This window comes from Lacerta agilis, chromosome 3 (genome assembly GCF_009819535.1).
Source record: "Lacerta agilis isolate rLacAgi1 chromosome 3, rLacAgi1.pri, whole genome shotgun sequence".
NCBI lineage: Eukaryota > Metazoa > Chordata > Lepidosauria > Squamata > Lacertidae > Lacerta > Lacerta agilis.
The window spans coordinates 9380813-9399049 of NC_046314.1; the positions used below are offsets into that span (position 1 = coordinate 9380813).

Sequence of the window (18237 nt, forward strand, 5' to 3'; positions counted from 1 at the left end):
AAAAAATGTTTTCCTGTATTGGTTCTCCTTTTTTAAAAGCATACTTACTGTTACTCTTTGTTGCCTTGAGGGTTGTTTTTGTTTTTGAAAAAGTATATTCTTTTGAAACGGAAGGGATAACTGATTTAAGTTTACTCAGTCATGTGATTCTGTCTTAAAATACCAACGGACTCTGTCGATAATGCAATTTTCTCCTTATTGTGTGCAGATGCCCTGAAACACAAATACCGGTATTCTATATATAAACGATGAACAAGCTATAACCGTATTAATCACAGTGCCTGGAAAAGAATCATGTGAACAGGGCCTAAAAGTTAGGAGTGGGGCTTTTGTTCAGCTGGAACTCAGCGGAACGGAGTTCTGGCACCTCTCAGGTGTGTGCCATTGCCATTCTAAGAGAAAAAGGGAGGTGTTCATGGTGGGTTTGGGCACCTCTTTTCCTCTTTTCCTAGAAAAATAGCACTGGTAGGCAGCTTGGCTCTTCCCAGCTCATTCTGCTTCTGTTCTGTACTGAACTAAGACATGGTTTTGCTTAAGAGCCAGTGTGGTGTAGTGGTTAAGAGTGGTAGACTCGTAATCTGGGGAACCGGGTTCGCGTCTCCGCTCCTCCACATGCAGCTGCTGGGTGACCTTGGGCTAGTCACACTTCTTTGAAGTCTCTCAGCCCCGCTCACCTCACAGAGTGTTTGTTGTGGGGGTGGAAGGGAAAGGAGAATGTCAGCCGCTTTGAGACTCCTTCGGGTAGTGAAAAGCGGGATATCAAATCCAAACTCTTCTTCTTCATCATCTGAATGTGGGCTCATGGTTTAGCTCTCTCCGCACAAATCACAAGCTGTAACCAAGGCTTGTCCTATGGTTTACACTGGCAGGGGTCAGCAAAGTTTTTGTGGCTTGCGTCAGTTCACGGTGCTGCAGACGCCAAGGTGGGCCGGAGTGTGTGCATTCGCACGCATACGCCAACGCTATTTCCGGTGCTCCTTCCGGCGTGGAGGCATGCACAGCTTCCTGAATGGGAAGCTGGCCAGCGTCGTGGAAGGTGGTCCCTGCTCTGCTCCGCGCCAGTTTAGCGCAGCGCACTGGAACCAACCAAGTGGGCGGCGGGGGTCCATGGGCCGGTTAAATGACCCCCATGGGCCACTTGTGGCCCATGGGCTTTGGTTGCTGACCCGGTTTACAGTTTGTGAGTTGTTTAGGAGAGCTGAGCATGAGCCTGGGTTTGAATGACACACTAAGCCAAACCATAGCTTAGCTCAGTACTGCGCAGCAGCAAAATGATCTGTGGAGGAGCAAAGGAACCTCAATTGCCTCTTTGGGAGACATGGGTTGGCACAAAGCAACATGCAAACTGGGCTAGAGTTTGTGCAGAAACAAACAAATGCCCTCCATCAGATTGTAGGATACAGGCAGGGTGATGTGAGAAGCGGATATGTGAAATGTGGCTACCCAGGTTTAAATTCCAGCTCTGTTATGGACCGATGATGCTGGGAACTGCCTCCCTGTAAGGTGGTTCTGTTGTTTTTGCAGACTAAGGATGAGTCAGACATGGTAGTTTTAGTTTCAGTGACTGTTTCGAGAAAAACTTGTAACTGAGATGTGGCTCTCACTTGTGGGTGAATCCATGTCCTAGAATGGCTTGTGGACCAACATTTTAGCAGTCTATAGCTTGATACAGTGGTACCTCTGGTTATGAACGGGATCCATTCCGGAGCCCCGTTTGTAACCTGAAAGGTCTGCGCATGTGTGTGACATGATTCGGTGCTTCTGCGCATGACATCATTTTGCGTGTCTGCGCATGCACAAATTTCAAGACAAATTTCCTGTACGGTAGTAGATGACAATACTCTTTTCTTGATTCATCTCAAGTGTGTATGTGTATCATAATTGGACCAGGTAACATATGACTAATTAATAAACTGTGAGACTCCTTCCCTTGCTCCTTTATAGTGCGAGGGGAACACCTTTTTGGTGTGGAATCTCTGAAGTTCCTCCTGCCAAAGACTTTAAGAAGCGTGACTCATGCCATAATAAAAATATTTGTAGCCTGCCCATTTTTACCCAGGTGCCAGTCACCTTCAACCTTTTCAGACCCTGGACCTGACGTTTAGCACAAATATTGAGACCCGTTTCTTTTTGCTTTTACCATACACTTGATGGCGATAGTGCTGCTTTTGCACTCCATATTAGAGGACAACACTGTCCAGTTCACTTCCTTCATCTTTTGATAAATCCACCTTCACCAGGAGAGGCCTAGGCCGCTTTTTCTTCTTCTTCCCAATATGGAGATTTCCACAGCATTTTTCTTTTCACACTAAAGTCAACTCAAGTTGACTGTTTACAGTGCACTGGGCCAGCGTGGTGAATGGTTCCAATTCCAGAGTGCTCCTACCCTGTTTCTCCTAAAATAAGACATAGCCATAAAATAAGCCATAGCAGGATTTCTATGCATTTGTGAAATATAAGCCGTTCCCCAAAAATAAGCCATACCCCGAAAATAAGCCATAGTGACGTGGTACCTCCCATTAAAACAGCCTGGAGAGGCGTGGCTATGCAGCGTACCGATGTGACACGGTTAAAATAAGACATCCCCTGAAAATAAGCCATACTGTGTTTTGTTGAGCGAAAAAAATATAAGACGGTGTCTTATTTTAGGAGAAACACGGTAAATGCACCATTAGAAATCTGGGCAAAACTGTGTGTTCAACTGGGTGAGCAAATGAGCTGACAAAAATTATGCTTCAAGGCAAATACAGCTCTGAAAAAGGAAATGTTTAAGAAATATACTGATTGCCACTTCAGCCCCATTTTTGGAACAGATATTTTCGAACCCAGAACTCGCTTTTAACCCAAACATGTATTTGGAGACCCATTTATTAATCTTCTACCATTTGGGATGTGGGTGGCGCTGCGGTCTAATCCAGAGCCTAGGGCTTGCTGATCAGGTCGGCGGTCGAATCCCCGTGACGGGGTGAGCTCCTGTTGCTCGGTCCCTGCTCCTGCCCACCTAGCAGTTCGAAAGCACGTCCAAGTGCAAGTAGATAAATAGGTACCACTCCAGCGGGAAGGTAAACAGCGCTTCTGTGCGCTGCTCTGGTTGGCCAGAACCAGTTTAGTCATGCTGGCCACATGACCCAGAAGCTGTCTATGGACAATCACCGGCTCTCTCGGCCAGTAAAGCGAGATGAGGGCCACAACCCCAGAGTCGTCTGCGACTGGACCTAATGGTCAGGGGTCCCTTTACCTTTACCTTTACCTTTACCGGTTGCGACCCATCTTGGATCAGGACACCCCCCCCCCCAGTTGTACTTCCTTCTTTTTGTTGCCTGGCATGACTCCAGGCAAGGATAAGGTTAGGAAAACACTGCCTAGGCGTAGCTGTGCCAATTTCAGTTGTGACGTCTTTTTCTTTCAATATTTTTTTGTAAGCTATGTGGAGAGACTCTGGCTGGCTGCTGTTGAGAACATGATGCTGGAATATGCCCTGATCCACTGGGGCTCTTCTTCTGTTCTTTTGGGGCCTATAAAACAGGATTGGAATTGCTGTTGTTTCACGTTGCCTTGTGTTATGCATTGGATATTTTCATTTCAGATTTTTACACCGTAAACCGCCCTGTGAACTTCCGCTGAAGAGCAGTATTTAAATTTGATTAACGAGGGTGATGTACAAACAGCATATACCCAACTCTTACTGTGGAGCAACCCACCCTGGGTCACTTCCAGACCCTCCCAGGTGTCCCTATTTTCCAGGGAAGTTCTGGATTGACAGAAGCTGTCCCAGTATCTGATCTGATCCTGGAACATCCCGCTTTTCTTTATGACATCCATATTTTCATCGGAGGGTAAAGCAAATAATTTAATTACAGTGCCTATATGATATTGAGTGACAGAATAATCTGGCCACAATAAGGAAAATTTGTCCATGGCATGATTATTTTCCACCTGGTCATTTTGACACTTTGGCACCCTATTTGCAAAATACAGACACATGCTTTCACTGTTGCAAGATTGAGGCTGTACTTGAGGGTCAATTTCAAAAAATTCCACTGGAAAAGCGGTTATGTCCATGTGGACATGGCAGTATTAAGTCAGTGGCTCATGTGCTTCTGGCTTGCACACTTTATAAAGATTTGAAGAGTGAGGTTATTACCCCTCTACTATTGTCCATGCCGGATTGCTCAACCATTGCTACTGTGTCCTTTCTTTTGGCAGATCAAGATGATCAGATGACAGCAAAAACTGCAATGTGGGGGCAATTAGAGTAAGATCTATTATTTGATTATTGATGTAAACCCCCAAAATGTATTTTCTATAGTTAAGTTTTTAACCTCTGTCTTCAGTATTATATTTTATTTTATTGCTATGGCTAGCAGCTGATGCAAATAAATATTCTTCTCCTGCATCGGAGGTTATGCAGTTTTGCGACCCTTGAGCCAAGGAGATAAGGAACTATATTAGAAGATGTCTGATGGCAGCCCTGCGTAGGGAATTTTTAAAGAAATGTTGAATGTTTTATTCTGGTTTTTTATGTGTTGGAAGCTGTGGCTGTGGCAACCTAGTCAGCTGGGCGGGGTATAAATTATTATGATGGAAAAGGGCATCCCTATTAATACCTGTAGCACAACATATAGACTCATGACATGCAAAGCGAGATATGTCAAGCCTTTATTTGTTATAATTGTGATGATTATGGAGTACAGCTGATGAGAACCCCAAATTAACAATTTCAACTTTGGGGTTTTCATCAGCTGTACGCCATAATCATCACAATTATAACAAGCAAAGGCTTGACTTATCTCGCTTTGCATGCCATGAGCCTATCTCATATATTAAACTCCAGTAGCTAATGAAAACAATTGCTTACATAAATGGACTTTTCCACGATATTCTAATTTTTCGAGTTTCACCTGTATATGCTGGAAGCTGCCCAGAAGTGGCTGGGGCAACCCAGTGGAGTGGGTGGGGTATAAATAACACAATTATGAGTATTATTATGATGGAAAAGGATGCCTCCATTTTCACAGGGGAATAACTATTCCCACACGCTTATGCTGCAAACAGTCCTGTGAGGATGAATATAAATGAAATAAGCGAACCGATAAACATACACTCAGAAGCGTTATGCTGAGAACCAACCCGAGATTTACGGTAAATTACGGAAGGTGGGCGGTATACCAATGTAATAAACAGTAATAGCAATAATACTAAAGAGAATAGCCGCCCCCACTCTCTAGCGCTGCCATACACGAACGCGGGGCCCTCACGCCTGAGGTAAAGGCACCCGCGACCGAGCCTTTTGTGAGGAAACAGCGGCCTGAGGCGCCATGAGGCAGCTCAACTGCGCCTGCGTTTTCGGCACCTGCGGCCTAGGCTGGCCTTTTCCCCGTCGCCGGCAGCAAGCTTCGCGACCGGGACCCCAAAAAAGGGCCTCGCCACGGGCGGCTGGGAGGAAGTAAAGGCGCAGCACGTTTCTTCGAGCAAGTTCTTAAAAGAAAAAAAAAATCCGCCGTTGGGGGGAACCGTCCTCGCCACCGCTTTGCATGCCGGGAAACGTAGTTCCTTTAGCCCCTCCGCCGCGAGGAGCGCGAAGCACTCCCCCCCCCCTCGGCGCCATGCATGCCGGGCATTGTGGTTCTTTTTCCCGCCGGCCGGCGCAAAGCCTATTGGGAGCCGTAGTGCCTCTCCTCCTCCCCCACCCCTTGGTGGCGAAAGGCCGTTCCGACGCGGCTGCTGAGAGGGAAACGGCCGCCGCCGTTGCCAACCGCCTGCCCGTTTCGTCCGCCCGCGCGCCGCGTCGGCCTGCTGCGTCACTTCCTCTTCCGGGCGCGCGGCCGAGGAGGAGGAGGAGGCGGCGGCGGCGGGTCAGTCGGTCGATCTATCGGCAGCCGGCCTCCTCCTCTGAGGGAAAAGAAGAAGGTGGTGGTGGTGGTTGGGGGTCGATACGGGCTTTTCTCTCCTCCTTCGCCGAGGAGGAGCCGCCGCCGCCGCCGCCACCATACCCGCCGCCGCCATGGAGCCGGAGTCGGTGATCGAGGACAAGACCATCGAGTTGATGGTGAGTATGAAGGGCCGAAACCGACGCCGGATCCCTTTCTGCCTTCTTCCCTCAGGCCCGAGAGAGGCGGGCGAGGCCTCGCGAGGAGAGGAGACGCCACGACCGGGCGGCGTCGGGGGGGGGGCGCGAAGTGGGAACCGAGAAAAGAGAAGGAATAGGAGGCGCCGGCGCGGTGGGAGCTGGTCTTTGTAGGCCTCGGATTTCGGCGGAGTCGCCTGCGCATCCTCCGCTCCCTCCTTCCTTTTCTTTCGTCCCCGCAGTGGGGAGCGAGGAGGGTGGGGGGGGGAAAGAGGAGGGGGCGGGCCGACAGGCAGGCCGGCCTCGCACTTCCAGGCCAGGTTTCTTTCTCTCCTGCTCTTTCATTCGCAAAGGGAGGGCCGGCCTCCTCGGAAAGCCGCCTTTCGCCGCTGCCCGTTATGTGTCAGCTGGGAAAGAGGGGCGGGGGGGGGGGTGGAGAGCGACCGGCCCCTTTTTGCCTCCCCTCTTTTCCCCACCACCCCGACCTCTACACCCAAGTTGTTTCCCCTCGCCCCCTCCGCCCTGTTGTAAGCCACCCAGAGTGGTTGGGGGCAACCCATACAGATGGGCGTGGGTACAAATAATAAAAATTATTATTATTATTATTACTGTCCCAAGCAAGCAGGATGAAAGCCACGCAAGGTTTTGGGCATCCATGCAGGTGAAAGGCCCCTGGGTACATGCGTCGCTCCTCACCCCCTAAAAAGAGAGGGAGAGTGAGAGAGAATATGCTGAAGGTGACATTTGCGAGGCAAGTTGTCTCGCAATATAAGAGCCCAGTTTCACAAAGCAAGGGGCATGGTTTGGAGGGGCGATGGGCTTGGGCTGTTGCTGTGTGTACATTTCAGTTTCCAGGCTCTTTAGGACTGCAAAGCTTTGATCGATCAATCAGGGCGATTGAACAGCTAGCAGGTTAGATTCGGCCCCTTCTCTCACCCCTGACCCCCCCTCCCCAAAATATCATTGTTGGGGTGAACGACAGGCAAAGAGGTTGGGCCTCAGGACTCCTAAGTGGCCTACTTGCCATGCAGAGAGGCTTGCACAGATGTGCTGGTTAAAGATGGCGAGTGTGCCTCTCCCCCCCCCCCTTGGAGTGTGGTAACTTAAGATTTCATAATTATAAGTGACCATCTTCAAGAGATGCTTTAGAGTACCTTTATTGAATGTTGTTGATTGCGTGCACTTTCAATTGTAATTTGTTAATTAAAATTGGTCATCATATAAACATTAAGATGGTGATGCTTAATTGATTTTAAATCCTTTGTATCAGTTGATAGCCTTAGTTCTCTTTGGGTACATTTGTCTTGGATGGCTACTAAACTATGCTCTACCACTGTAGAAAGATAGCAAGCTAGTGTTCTTCTTACTTACATACTTATTTATTTTGGTACTTTGAGTTTGTTTGTTTGTTTTTAATGCAAAAGACTCGTTAGCAAGCAACACTTTGACAGTTTTAGCTGAAAAAGGGAAATAACTGTCATGGGGTATTGTGGAGCTTTGTTGTATATGCACAGTATGCAGTGGTCTGAAATGTGGCGTGCTCAACATACTATGTTCGTTTTGTTTTACAATTAACATAATAATGAAAGAAATCTGTTTTGAATGGAATACTGTTTATACAAAACAAAGAAATTTTGTTACCTTACAAATCTGCCTTTGCTGATGGAGATTCCCTGGAGATCAGTTCGGGTTTTGTGAGTTCAAGTATGGATCACAACCAAAGAAGTCCTTAGTTGCAGTCGTTCTTTGTCAGGGAAAGGTGTATAAATAAAATTTCCATTTGTCTCTGTGATGGGGACAACCCTTCACATGTGTTCTGGAGCTATTAAACTGGGGCCAGTTCCTGATTATTACATTTTTAGTTACTTTCCTGTTGCCATATATACAAACATGGTTGATAATGTGAAGAATGTGCTTATTTGTTTATTTTTTTCCTGGAAATTTTGTTTCCTTTTGTGTGTCAATACTAAAGCAGAAGCTCCTTTTATGGACTTCAGAAAGTGCAGAATAAATGTAGAATGTTAAATTTGTTTATCTTCATTTTACATTAATGTGCTGAATTTTCCTCAGTAGAACCATTCATTTTACAGAAGCAATACTGTATAGTTTAGTGAAGTGCAAGGGCAAGACTGCAGGATTCAACATTGATGGAAAAGCACATAGCAGTAAAATGGCCACAGGGAAAATGAAGAGAGTAACATTGCTGTAACAAACCCAAAGGCCCAATAGTAAAATGTGGTTAAGTAGAAGCATTTTTTTAAAATAAGAATGGGGTGAAGTGACTTGGCAATGATCAGGAGAGTGCTATGAATTATATGTAATGAACATTTTACTGAGTTGTTGACACTAAACACTGCACTTTGCTACAGTTGGGTTTTGACAGCAGTTGGGATCTATTTAAGCTGACAAGCAAACTGCTAGTTTTAGGAAACATGTAAACTCTGTCTTAAGAATTCTAATCATGGCCAAACACCACAGTAATGTTATGGTTGTGGGTTCTTGCATTTCTTAATCCATTAGTGCTGGTCACTATGATATAGTAGCAGTAGAGCACTTGCTTTGCACCCACAGAGTACCAGATTTGGTGTCTGGCATCATTATTTTTTTAAAAAATTAGTGCTAGGAATGATCTATACCATAATGGAGAGCTGCTCTTAAACTATGCCCTCTTATGTGACTTGAGTGAAGCAAGCTAGCACCTTTCCCTTCCAGAAGGCTGTGGCAAGGTGGGTGGGAGGGACTGAATCCTAATACAGGTGACTTTTTTAGCCTGGCCTTTCTCACCCATTGGGATCAGTGTACTAGTACAGTACAACAACTTGCAGTAGTTACCTTATAAGGTCCAGTCTGTTTTCTGGACAGCAACCCTCCCACCTGGAGCAGCCTGGAAACCAATTGGACAAACTGGGTTTCGTTGCTGGGTAATAGCTTTTTCCCCACTCCCAAGAAATTCTGTACTGGCGCAACCCCCACCCCATCCAGATGTGCTATTAAAAGTTAGGAGAATGAGGAAATCCCAGTAAGTGAGTCATGACAGTGCCATAGGGAGGAGGAAGTTCTCTGTCCTGCTCTGAAAACCTTAATAGTCTTTTCTGCACATTATATCCGGGAAGTCATAGCTGTTTGACAACTCAAAGAGAAAAAAAATGTGTAAAATAAGTACTCACAAACAGCATTGCAGATTCAAAATAAGTGAACTGAATTTTAGGGTAGTATGTTGGATGCTGTTTTGTGGTGCGGATCAAACTTACGCTACATAGATATTGCCTGTAAGCACAGCCACATTTTCTTGGAGCAGATTTTTCCCACTTGCTTCTTTTTGGTATGATTGCTGGATATTTGGTGTGGGAGTCCAGAATCAGAACGTTGAGATAGAACATTAAGATAGGTAAGGTACTCAAACAGACTCTGCATTTGTCTCGGACTGCAAGTCGAAAGCTCTTTTTGTAATATGAAATGTGACACTGGATCAAGGCATTGTTTTTTTTCAGTCTTCAGTGAGTTTTTCAGATGGCTGCAGCATTTACTTTCAGTAATTGAATCCTCAATATGAAGAATAATTTGTGGAAGTGTTTGAACTTTGACAGTGTGGTGTTGGTGTTGACTGCTGCTCTGCAGTTTTGATAACATAGCAGTACTTTTTTCTAAAAAACACCTCTGTGAAAACGTGTACTGTAAAATTAGCATAGACAGGTATGATGAATCAAGCAGCCAGTTCTAGGTGGCTTAATTTTGCCATTGTTAATCTTAAGCATTAAAGTTGTTATTCTAAAAGTGCCAAAAATTATAGGCTTTTGGTGATCTCCTAGATTTTCATGCTTGGAGTAAACACATTGAAATCGATGGACATAATCTGAAGTCCATTAATTTTAGAGGCCCTATTCTGTGACTAACACTAGATATCATCCATTGTTTTACTGTCTTTGGATTTTTAGGAAGGCGAAAAGCAAGCCTTTTGAACCTGATGTTCAGACATGCATTTCTGTAGTATTCTTATCCAAGTGAATCCCATTTACTGCCTAGTGCCCCTCCAGTTGAAAAATGTGAGCTGGGTGAGTGAGTTTTGCTCCTCTGTCACCTGGTGCCCTTCCTATCAAAAAGTTCCTCCTAGAGATCCCCACAGTGATGCTTGGGCTATTTCCCATTTCCTGATCTTGCACTCCTTATAATCCCAGCAGAGGCACTTGTGATCTGTTGCTACCCAGCCCATCAGGAAATAAAGAATGCTTGGTTATCAAACCTGAGTGCCTGCTGTAGTTGCTTAGGTTGAGAGAGAGAGAATTTCAAATGTGTAGGACTGGCTCAAAGGTCAGATTTCTGAGGGGAAGGGCAGTCCAATTATATGCAGCCAGTATTTTGATTGAGCTAAATACTAAACTAATCTCAGTTATATCTAAAATAAAATATAGACACTGAGAACTCTCAGCTCCCAGTGGATGTGCACACAGAAACAACACAGCATAAGCATTGTTTTGTAACGTAGAGCAGTGTTTTTCAACCTTTTTTGGGCAAAGGCACACTTGTTTCATGAAAAAAATCACGAGGCACACCACCATTAGAAAATGTTAAAAAAATTAACTCTGTGCCTATATTGACTATATATAAAGTAATTTCCCACGGCACACCAGGCAACATCTCGCGGCACACTAGTGTGCCGCGGAACAGTGGTTGAAAAACACTGACGTAGAGCATACAAAAATGAGTCAAAATGGGAAAAGACAGTAACAATCAGTTTATTTAGGAAAATAATAACTAGCTCAACACAATTCACTGTACACTTTGCTACTGCTGATTAACCAGGGCCTAGATTCATTTCCCTAACACTCCCATCAAGCTGATTGTGATGGTCATGTGCATGATGAGAATCGATATGTAGAATTCATGTGGCAGTGATTACTGGAGACTTAGGTGAAAGATTTTTGTACCATAATTATGCCACCCCTATTATATATGAAACCTTTTCCAGAGGTTGATCTCTACATGGTAGTGTGTTTTTGCATGCAGATGGTCCTTAGTGTATTGAGCTGCCACACAAAGCAACTATGAATCAAAGTTGCCCCAAGCTTGATAGAGGACTCCAAGCAGGTCCCCATTTGCACAGGGATGGTGTTCTGGGTCATTGCGTGCATCAGCAGGACAGGCATAAGCCCGCCTCACCCTGTTCCGGGGCCAAAAATGGCGCATGTGTCAGGGGTCATGCATGTCTTGAATACGTGCAAAGTGGGAGTTGTCTGTACTTAAAATAGGGCAAGTATTTCCCCCCCTATGTTTAATGAACTGAGTAGTTGATGTTATGACATTGGTCTTGATTTCTGCTAAGCATTCTTTTTCATTTTGATCATTTTCTTGTTTCCAGATCTTTAATCAATGGCTGTACTGTATTCAGTTTTTGTTTTCATTCGGCAAATCCTATGCAATATTGTTTTTCACTTGTATATTTGTCATAGCTTGCAATAGCCTATATATTTCCATTAATTTCAAATTTTCCTCCATATTCTGTTAGGTTGCAGTTTTGCATGAAGGCGCTCTAACTGTAGCAAGAAAATGTACTGGTTTTTACCCATTGTCTGTGCATAAGCAGAACAAAGTTGCAATTTCTATGTGGGATGCCTTCCCGCTGAAGCCCTCTCTCTGTACCGCCAAAATCTGCTCTGAATGGTCCCCCAGCCCTCTGGAGCAGATCTGAAGGAGATGAGGGGATTGCGGGATGGGGGAGAGGAAGGAAAAGTCCCATTGCGTGAACAGAAGTGCACTTGTTGAAGATTGCATTGCAATTTCATAATTTGCACTATTCCATAATTAGCAAATAGCGAAAATGAACAGACTGTAGCAGAGCATATATCCATTGTCTCAGGACCGAAATTCAACATAATTCATTGACAGTAATATTATGACCTTAGTTTTTCTGTATGTTTCACAAGTCTTTGCCATCTTGAACATCTTGCTATCTGTATGAAATATGGTTGGGGAGAAGGAGAGCTTTGGGAATATATGTAAAATGAGCATTATATGAAGTTCCTACTTTCTTCTCTGTGTGTCTCTAAAACAGTTGAAGGTTGTTGCCCAGCAAGAGTGTAATTAACAAATGTGTAAACAAATGAAGAACCATAACTGAAATGCCTTCTTCCATGTACCCGTCTCCATCCTCCTCCTATCTTTCTGTCTGTCCAGCATTGGCGAGGAAATTGTTTTGCCAAGTAACCAGAAAGGAGTTACTTTCAAAGATCAAACCTATGTAGTACTTTGTTCTTGTACATTGTATGTCAGTGAGTAGCAGCCTAGTTTAAAACTATCAGAAAGAGCTGATAGTTGCAAATAACAATTTACCGCTAGTCTGCCATTTTGTGGGTTTCTGAAATTCTGGGAACAGTGTTGCCTTTTTACAGTGTGCTAGCAAAAAAGCTGGCTACAGCATTCTGTTACAGCTAATCCCATGTGGGGTTTGCAGGTAGTCTAGTACAAAGATAATTGATGTTAATCATGATGTGTACCTGAGAGTAAGGATGGATATTCTTTCATTGCTATCTCTATTTTGGATAAGTAGATGTGACAAGCTATTATTTGCATTTCTAGACAAAACAATGTTGCAAAGTCTCCATCAGTGGCTTAATTTTCTTGGTCTCTGTTAAAAGTTAAATGAGGGTGGCGATGATATATTTGTACGTCCTTGTTGTTCAGTCGTTCAGTCGTGTCCGACTCTTCGTGACCCCTTGTACGTCCTAGCAAGTTCTAATTCAGGTTTTGTATTACAGCAAAACTTAACCACACCTATGATGACCACATTTAAAGTTATGTGATATGGCAACTTAAGTCCATGTTTCATTTTTTTTTGTTACAATTACAAATTCAGCTTAACTCTTGCTCAGACATAAAACAACTTAAGTTGGAATAATATGCATTAGTATGAGGCAATGAAAGTGAGACTTATTGACACTCCTTCAGGACCTGTGGATGCTGCAATAGACAGGACAGCCTGATATAGAAATTCAAAGTATCACAGAAATCTATGGGGGAAAGTGATGTATTAGATAAATTTAAAAATGCACTGTATATAAATACTTTTGCTTTTAAAATTATGACTGGATTGCTCAAGCAAAGCTGTTCTTCTGTGTATTAGGCATCTGTGGTTTATAGTAGTACCTGGTTGTTGTTGTTTTTGTAATCACTGCAGATATGATGGGCAAAATAGTCTCACTGTTATATTTATCTGAGGTGGAAATTATACCGGTAATTTTTATATCTCAAAAAGAAGTGCCATTCTGGATCAGGCCAAAGATCAGTCTCCTTTCAGGGAGTCCTCGAGGAGGCATGAGGTTTGTTCCCTGCCTCTAGTGCTTAGGTGTATACTGTCACTGTTTTGGATATTCTGATTAGTTCTATCACCTAGCAGCAGTACAATGGCTATCCTCCTTGATTTGGATTTTTAAGTTGTCTATCAGTGCAATCCTCACTGCATCCACTCAGAAGCAAGTCCCAGGTAAGTGGAATTAGGATTGCAGCCTAATTGCACTTGGTGTTAGTGAGTTCTGCAAGTTAAATTCAAAGAAATGGCACTTGTCTGTCCTGAACCTACTGCCAGTCAACATGGTGTTTGGCATTTCTCTGCTTAAACACTTTCCCTGCTTAAACAAGTAGCAACATGGTTGCTTGTTACATTGCAAATTATAGATGCTGCACTTCATTGCACCTTGGCAGACTCCTTGTTGCAAATGGTTGGTGGAGCTATGGAGGTGAGTATAAGTTCAGGTTAGCCTACAATCATAGGCATGCTTACTGAAAGTATGTTTCAGTGAAATCAATGAGATTTACTTAACAGTTGAATGTGTTTTAGCACTGGGATGCTTGGTCATAACCAGTGAAGTGGGAATGAAAATTTTCTGCTGCACTTGCTTCTCCACTGAAATGTTACCATTTGTAGATATGTATGGTTTTATGAAATTAATTAGTAAAAATATGAATGTGTAAAATACCAATAAGATTTGGTGATCTAAAATCAAAGCTCTAACTTTTTTCAGGTGACTATCCCTAGGAAGTACTGTTTCTTTATATATTTGGCTCTTAAAGCTTCAGTGCCTCACATTACAATTTAATAAGTAGAACAAAGTAAGGGAACTGATGGGATTTGTAGTCCATATATTCTGGAAGGCACTGGGTGGGGATGGCTGTCTTACAAAATTGTGCATCATGTGGAAAAAGAGGATAGAGAGAATTTCTCTCCTTGTTCGTAACACAGAAATTTGGGATCGGCCAATGAGATATATTGATAGTAGATTCAGGTTTGGAAAAAGCAAGTGCTTCACAGAATGACTACTGGTAATTAGCTGTACAGAATTTCCTGTTACAAAATGTGATGAGTGCCATGAACTTTAGTCACATTAAAACAGCTCAGACAGGTTAATAACTGCTATTTAGCATTGTAACACCATTTGTTTTTTTAAAAAAAGGATTTGGGTATTTAGAGACTGGTTAGCTTAACATTTGTTCCAGGAAAACTGGTGGAAATCATTATTAAAGTTAAGATTACCAAGCATACAGAAGAACAAGTCTTGCTGAAGAAGAAAAAGTGTGGGTTCCACAAAGGTAAGTTGTATCTAAATTTTTATTGGAGAGTGTCAAGAACATGTGAATAATTAGTAGACATTGTGTACTTGGACTTTCAAAAAGCTTTTGATAAAGTTCTTCTCCAAAGACTCTTGACTAAGTTTAGCAGTCATTATACAGACCCTCTCAGGAAGATCTCTTAAAAGACCAAGATGCAGACAGTAGGTATAGACAGAATATTCTCACAATGGAATGATGTAAGAAGTGAGATCTCCCAAGGATTTGTAGTGTGACTGGTGCCTTCTAGGTATTTAAAATGAAAAGGGGCTGTCAGCTGTTCAAAAAGGACTTATTCATACTGGGTGAATGGGCATTAAAATGGCAAATATGGTTCAGTGTAAGAAAGTACTGTATAATGTGATGCTCATTGGATCAAAAAGTTCTGACTTCACATGTATGCCAGTGGAGTCTGAACTGGCAATGACTGACCAGGAAAGAGATAATGGAGCCATGGTGGATAATTTAATGAAAATGTGGACTTAGTGTATGGCAGCTGTGAAAAGGGTGAATGTTTGAGTTCATTAGAAAAGGGATTGAAAATAATTTTGCCAATATAATAATATACAGATCTGTGACGCAGCCACACTTGGAATACTCTGTACAGATGTCACCACCATATCTCAATAAGGTTATTGTACAGCCAGAAAAGATTCATAAGAAGGTAACCAAAATGATCAAGGGCAGGAGCAATTTCTTCATAATGGAAGGCTATCTGCATCATTTGGGGCTTTTAAAAAAGGGTGTAGAAGGAAAGAGTGTGACAGAGGTATATAAAATTCAGCCCAGAGTAGAGAAGGTTGATATGAAGATGTTTCCCTCTTACTTTCAAAATATTCAAACCCAGGGTTAACCAATGAAGCTGAATGTTGGAAAATTCAGGACCGATAAAAGGAAGTTCTTCACACAGCACAAAGTTAAACTATAGAATTTGCACCCTCAAGGTGTAGTGTTGGCCATCAACCTGGACAGCTTTCAAAGGGGATTAGACAAGTTCATGAAGTTCATTGCTGCTAATCAGGATTTCTGTGTACTCCCTCCAGTATCAGAGGCATTGAGTGAATGAGTTGGCATCCATCTGTCTCGGGAGACAATGGAAGAATGCCGATGAAGAGTTTTAGCACATGTTGTGACTGTAGAGACCAACTGAGGCAGATGAAAGTGTTTTGGTTTACTTACTACAGGTGCACCATGGCGTTCCTTCTGTCTGTGCTCCTTCCGGTGGTCATTCCTCCTTTAGTCACTGCTGTGGATACACGACCTGACAGCCTGTCTCCAGGCAATGCAGTCATCAGCAAGGGATTCCCACATGGCGGGGTTAATGTTGCCATCCTTCATGTCAAGTTTGCAAACATCTTTATGGGAGTTGGTCTGCCATAGGACTAGTGACTGAAGCCAGCTCCCTGTAGAGCTTGTCCTTGGGGATCCTGCCATCTTCCATTCTGTGTACATGACCAAACTAGTGTAGATGTCACTGGGACAGAAGTGTGAACGTGCAGGGAATGTGCGCTTGGGAGAGCATATCTTTGTTTGAGACTCTGTCCTGCCGTGTGATGCCCCAAATCTTCCTGACACAGCACATACGAAAGGCATCTTAGGCGGTATATCACTGAATACCAGTTGCTAGAAATTGTAAGTAAAGGTAAAGGGACCCCTGACCATTAGGTCCAGTCGTGTCCGACTCTGGGGTTGCGGCGCTCATCTCGCTTTACTGGCCGAGGGAGCCGGCGTACAGCTTCCGGGTCATGTGGCCAGCATGACCAAGCCGCTTCTGGTGAACCAGAGCAGCGCACCGAAATGGCGTTTACCTCCCCGCTGGAGCGGTACTTATTTATCTACTTGCACTTTGATGTGCTTTCGAACTGCTAGGTGGGCAGGAGCAGGGACCGAGTAATTGAGCTCACCCCGTTGCGGGGATTTGAACCACCAACCTTCTGATCAGCAAGCCCTAGGCCCAGTGGTTTAACGCACAGCGCCACCTGCGTCCCAACTGAATACCAGTTGCTAGAAATTGTAAGTAGGGAGAGTGCTATTGCACTCAGGTCCTCATGGGCCTTTGGCTTGATCCAGCAGGGTTGTTCTTATTTGCCAAGAATTGAAAATGAAACCAGTTGCTAAGAGGCAACAGCAGGGGAGACCTGCTGCTTTCAGGCCCTACTGATGGGTGACCTGTGTAAAAAAAAGGATGACAGGATGTAGGCCATTGGTCTGATTCAGCAGTGCTGTACTTTTGCAGACACTGCATATTTTGACTTGATGGGGTTTGTGGATAATCTGCAGCAGACTTGAATGAATATCTCTTTTTGGTGTGTCAAGGCTTATTTATTGGACAAAAGGTTATAAAATGTGGAAGTATCAATTGCAGTATCCTTATAAAGGTAACTACATGTCTTTCTATGAACACAGATGGGAATACTTCACGTAACTGAGAAATTGGGGAATATGTATTAAAACCATGAGTTTCCATTCTTCTTTCTTAGCAAAGGTATGGGTGTGGATGCCGTTCTTTCCACACCTTCCTACTTAATGTGCTGTTTCCCTCTCCATGAATGGGTGGAGCTTTTGACCCTCTGCAGTTTATAGTGGTAAGAAGAAAACAAAGACATAACATGTTTCCTAACTGTATTTAATTTTGACAATAAATGTATCGTGGTTAAACAGATTCTCTGATGACCCAACATCCATGCAGTCTTGTGTGCTAGCTTTACCTGCTCTGTCTTAATCTTACTAGTGACTTAAATCAACCCACATATATTGGTTGATTTTGAGTGGCTAGTTGTGTAAACGCATCTGCTATGATACTTCTGTTGTAAATATTCCATTCCAAGTGTTCTCTTGTTAAGAGAAGCTTCAGAATGTAAAAACCAGGCTTTTGTCCTAATCGCTAAGGAGTACCGTATCTAAAATGATTATGCACAGAGTGCAATGAGTGGCAGCTGCTACTTTTCAGTGTTTTTCCTTCATCTTGAGTTGATGTATCTGACAAAGGAGTTTCTATGAGGCTTCATTTGTCATCTTCATGGGCAGTACACTAACAAACATTTGGTGAACATTTATAATCTGGATAATCTAAGCAGCATCCGACAAGGGAGCTAAATCTGATACAGTTGTCAAGGACCTATGCAGTACTAGTAAGTTTCTAGTGCACTGACAGCCACTGACCCTACATTGCGTTGAAATGTAGCCTTGAAGTGTGTGTGTGTGTGTGTGTTTGTTTGTTTCAGTTAAACCAGGTTTGGAGAACCTTTGGCCCTCCAGAAATTGCCAAACTACAACTTCCATGATCCCATGTCATTTGTCATGCTTGCTGTTGCTAATGGCAGTTGTAGATCAGCAATATCTGGAGGGTCAGAGTTTCCCCACACCTGATCGAAAGCAAGGTTTGTGTTGCCAATAAGAAAAAATAGGCATCAGAAGGTTTGTCAAGGGCAGGTAGCAAGGCCTAGCTGGTTGTATGCAAACTGGGAAATGATATAATTAAAATTCATAGTTTAAACAGAATTAGTTTGTCTGAGTCAATAAATACAATAGGACTGCTTCCTTCATTATTACCATGTATAACAGTGTATAAT

At 43.4% G+C, this 18237-nt stretch overlaps 1 protein-coding gene across 6 annotated transcripts in view; it reads left to right on the top strand.

Moving 5' to 3' along the window:
- The first annotated feature begins 5950 nt into the window (after nt 1-5950).
- Nucleotides 5951-18237, top strand: part of FBXW11 (F-box and WD repeat domain containing 11) — a 77652-nt gene continuing 65365 nt past the window's right edge. For 2 of the 6 annotated variants that reach the window (XM_033142814.1, XM_033142817.1), the window contains exon 1: nt 5983-6049. Coding sequence is in view for 2 of the 6 variants with exons in the window: in XM_033142815.1 (XP_032998706.1) it covers nt 6005-6049 (45 nt within the window). In the remaining 4 variants the exon portion in view is untranslated. Of the gene's footprint in view, nt 6050-18237 lie in introns of all 6 variants that reach the window. The other 4 variants (XM_033142813.1, XM_033142816.1, XM_033142815.1 and 1 more) reach the window with 3 other exon arrangements.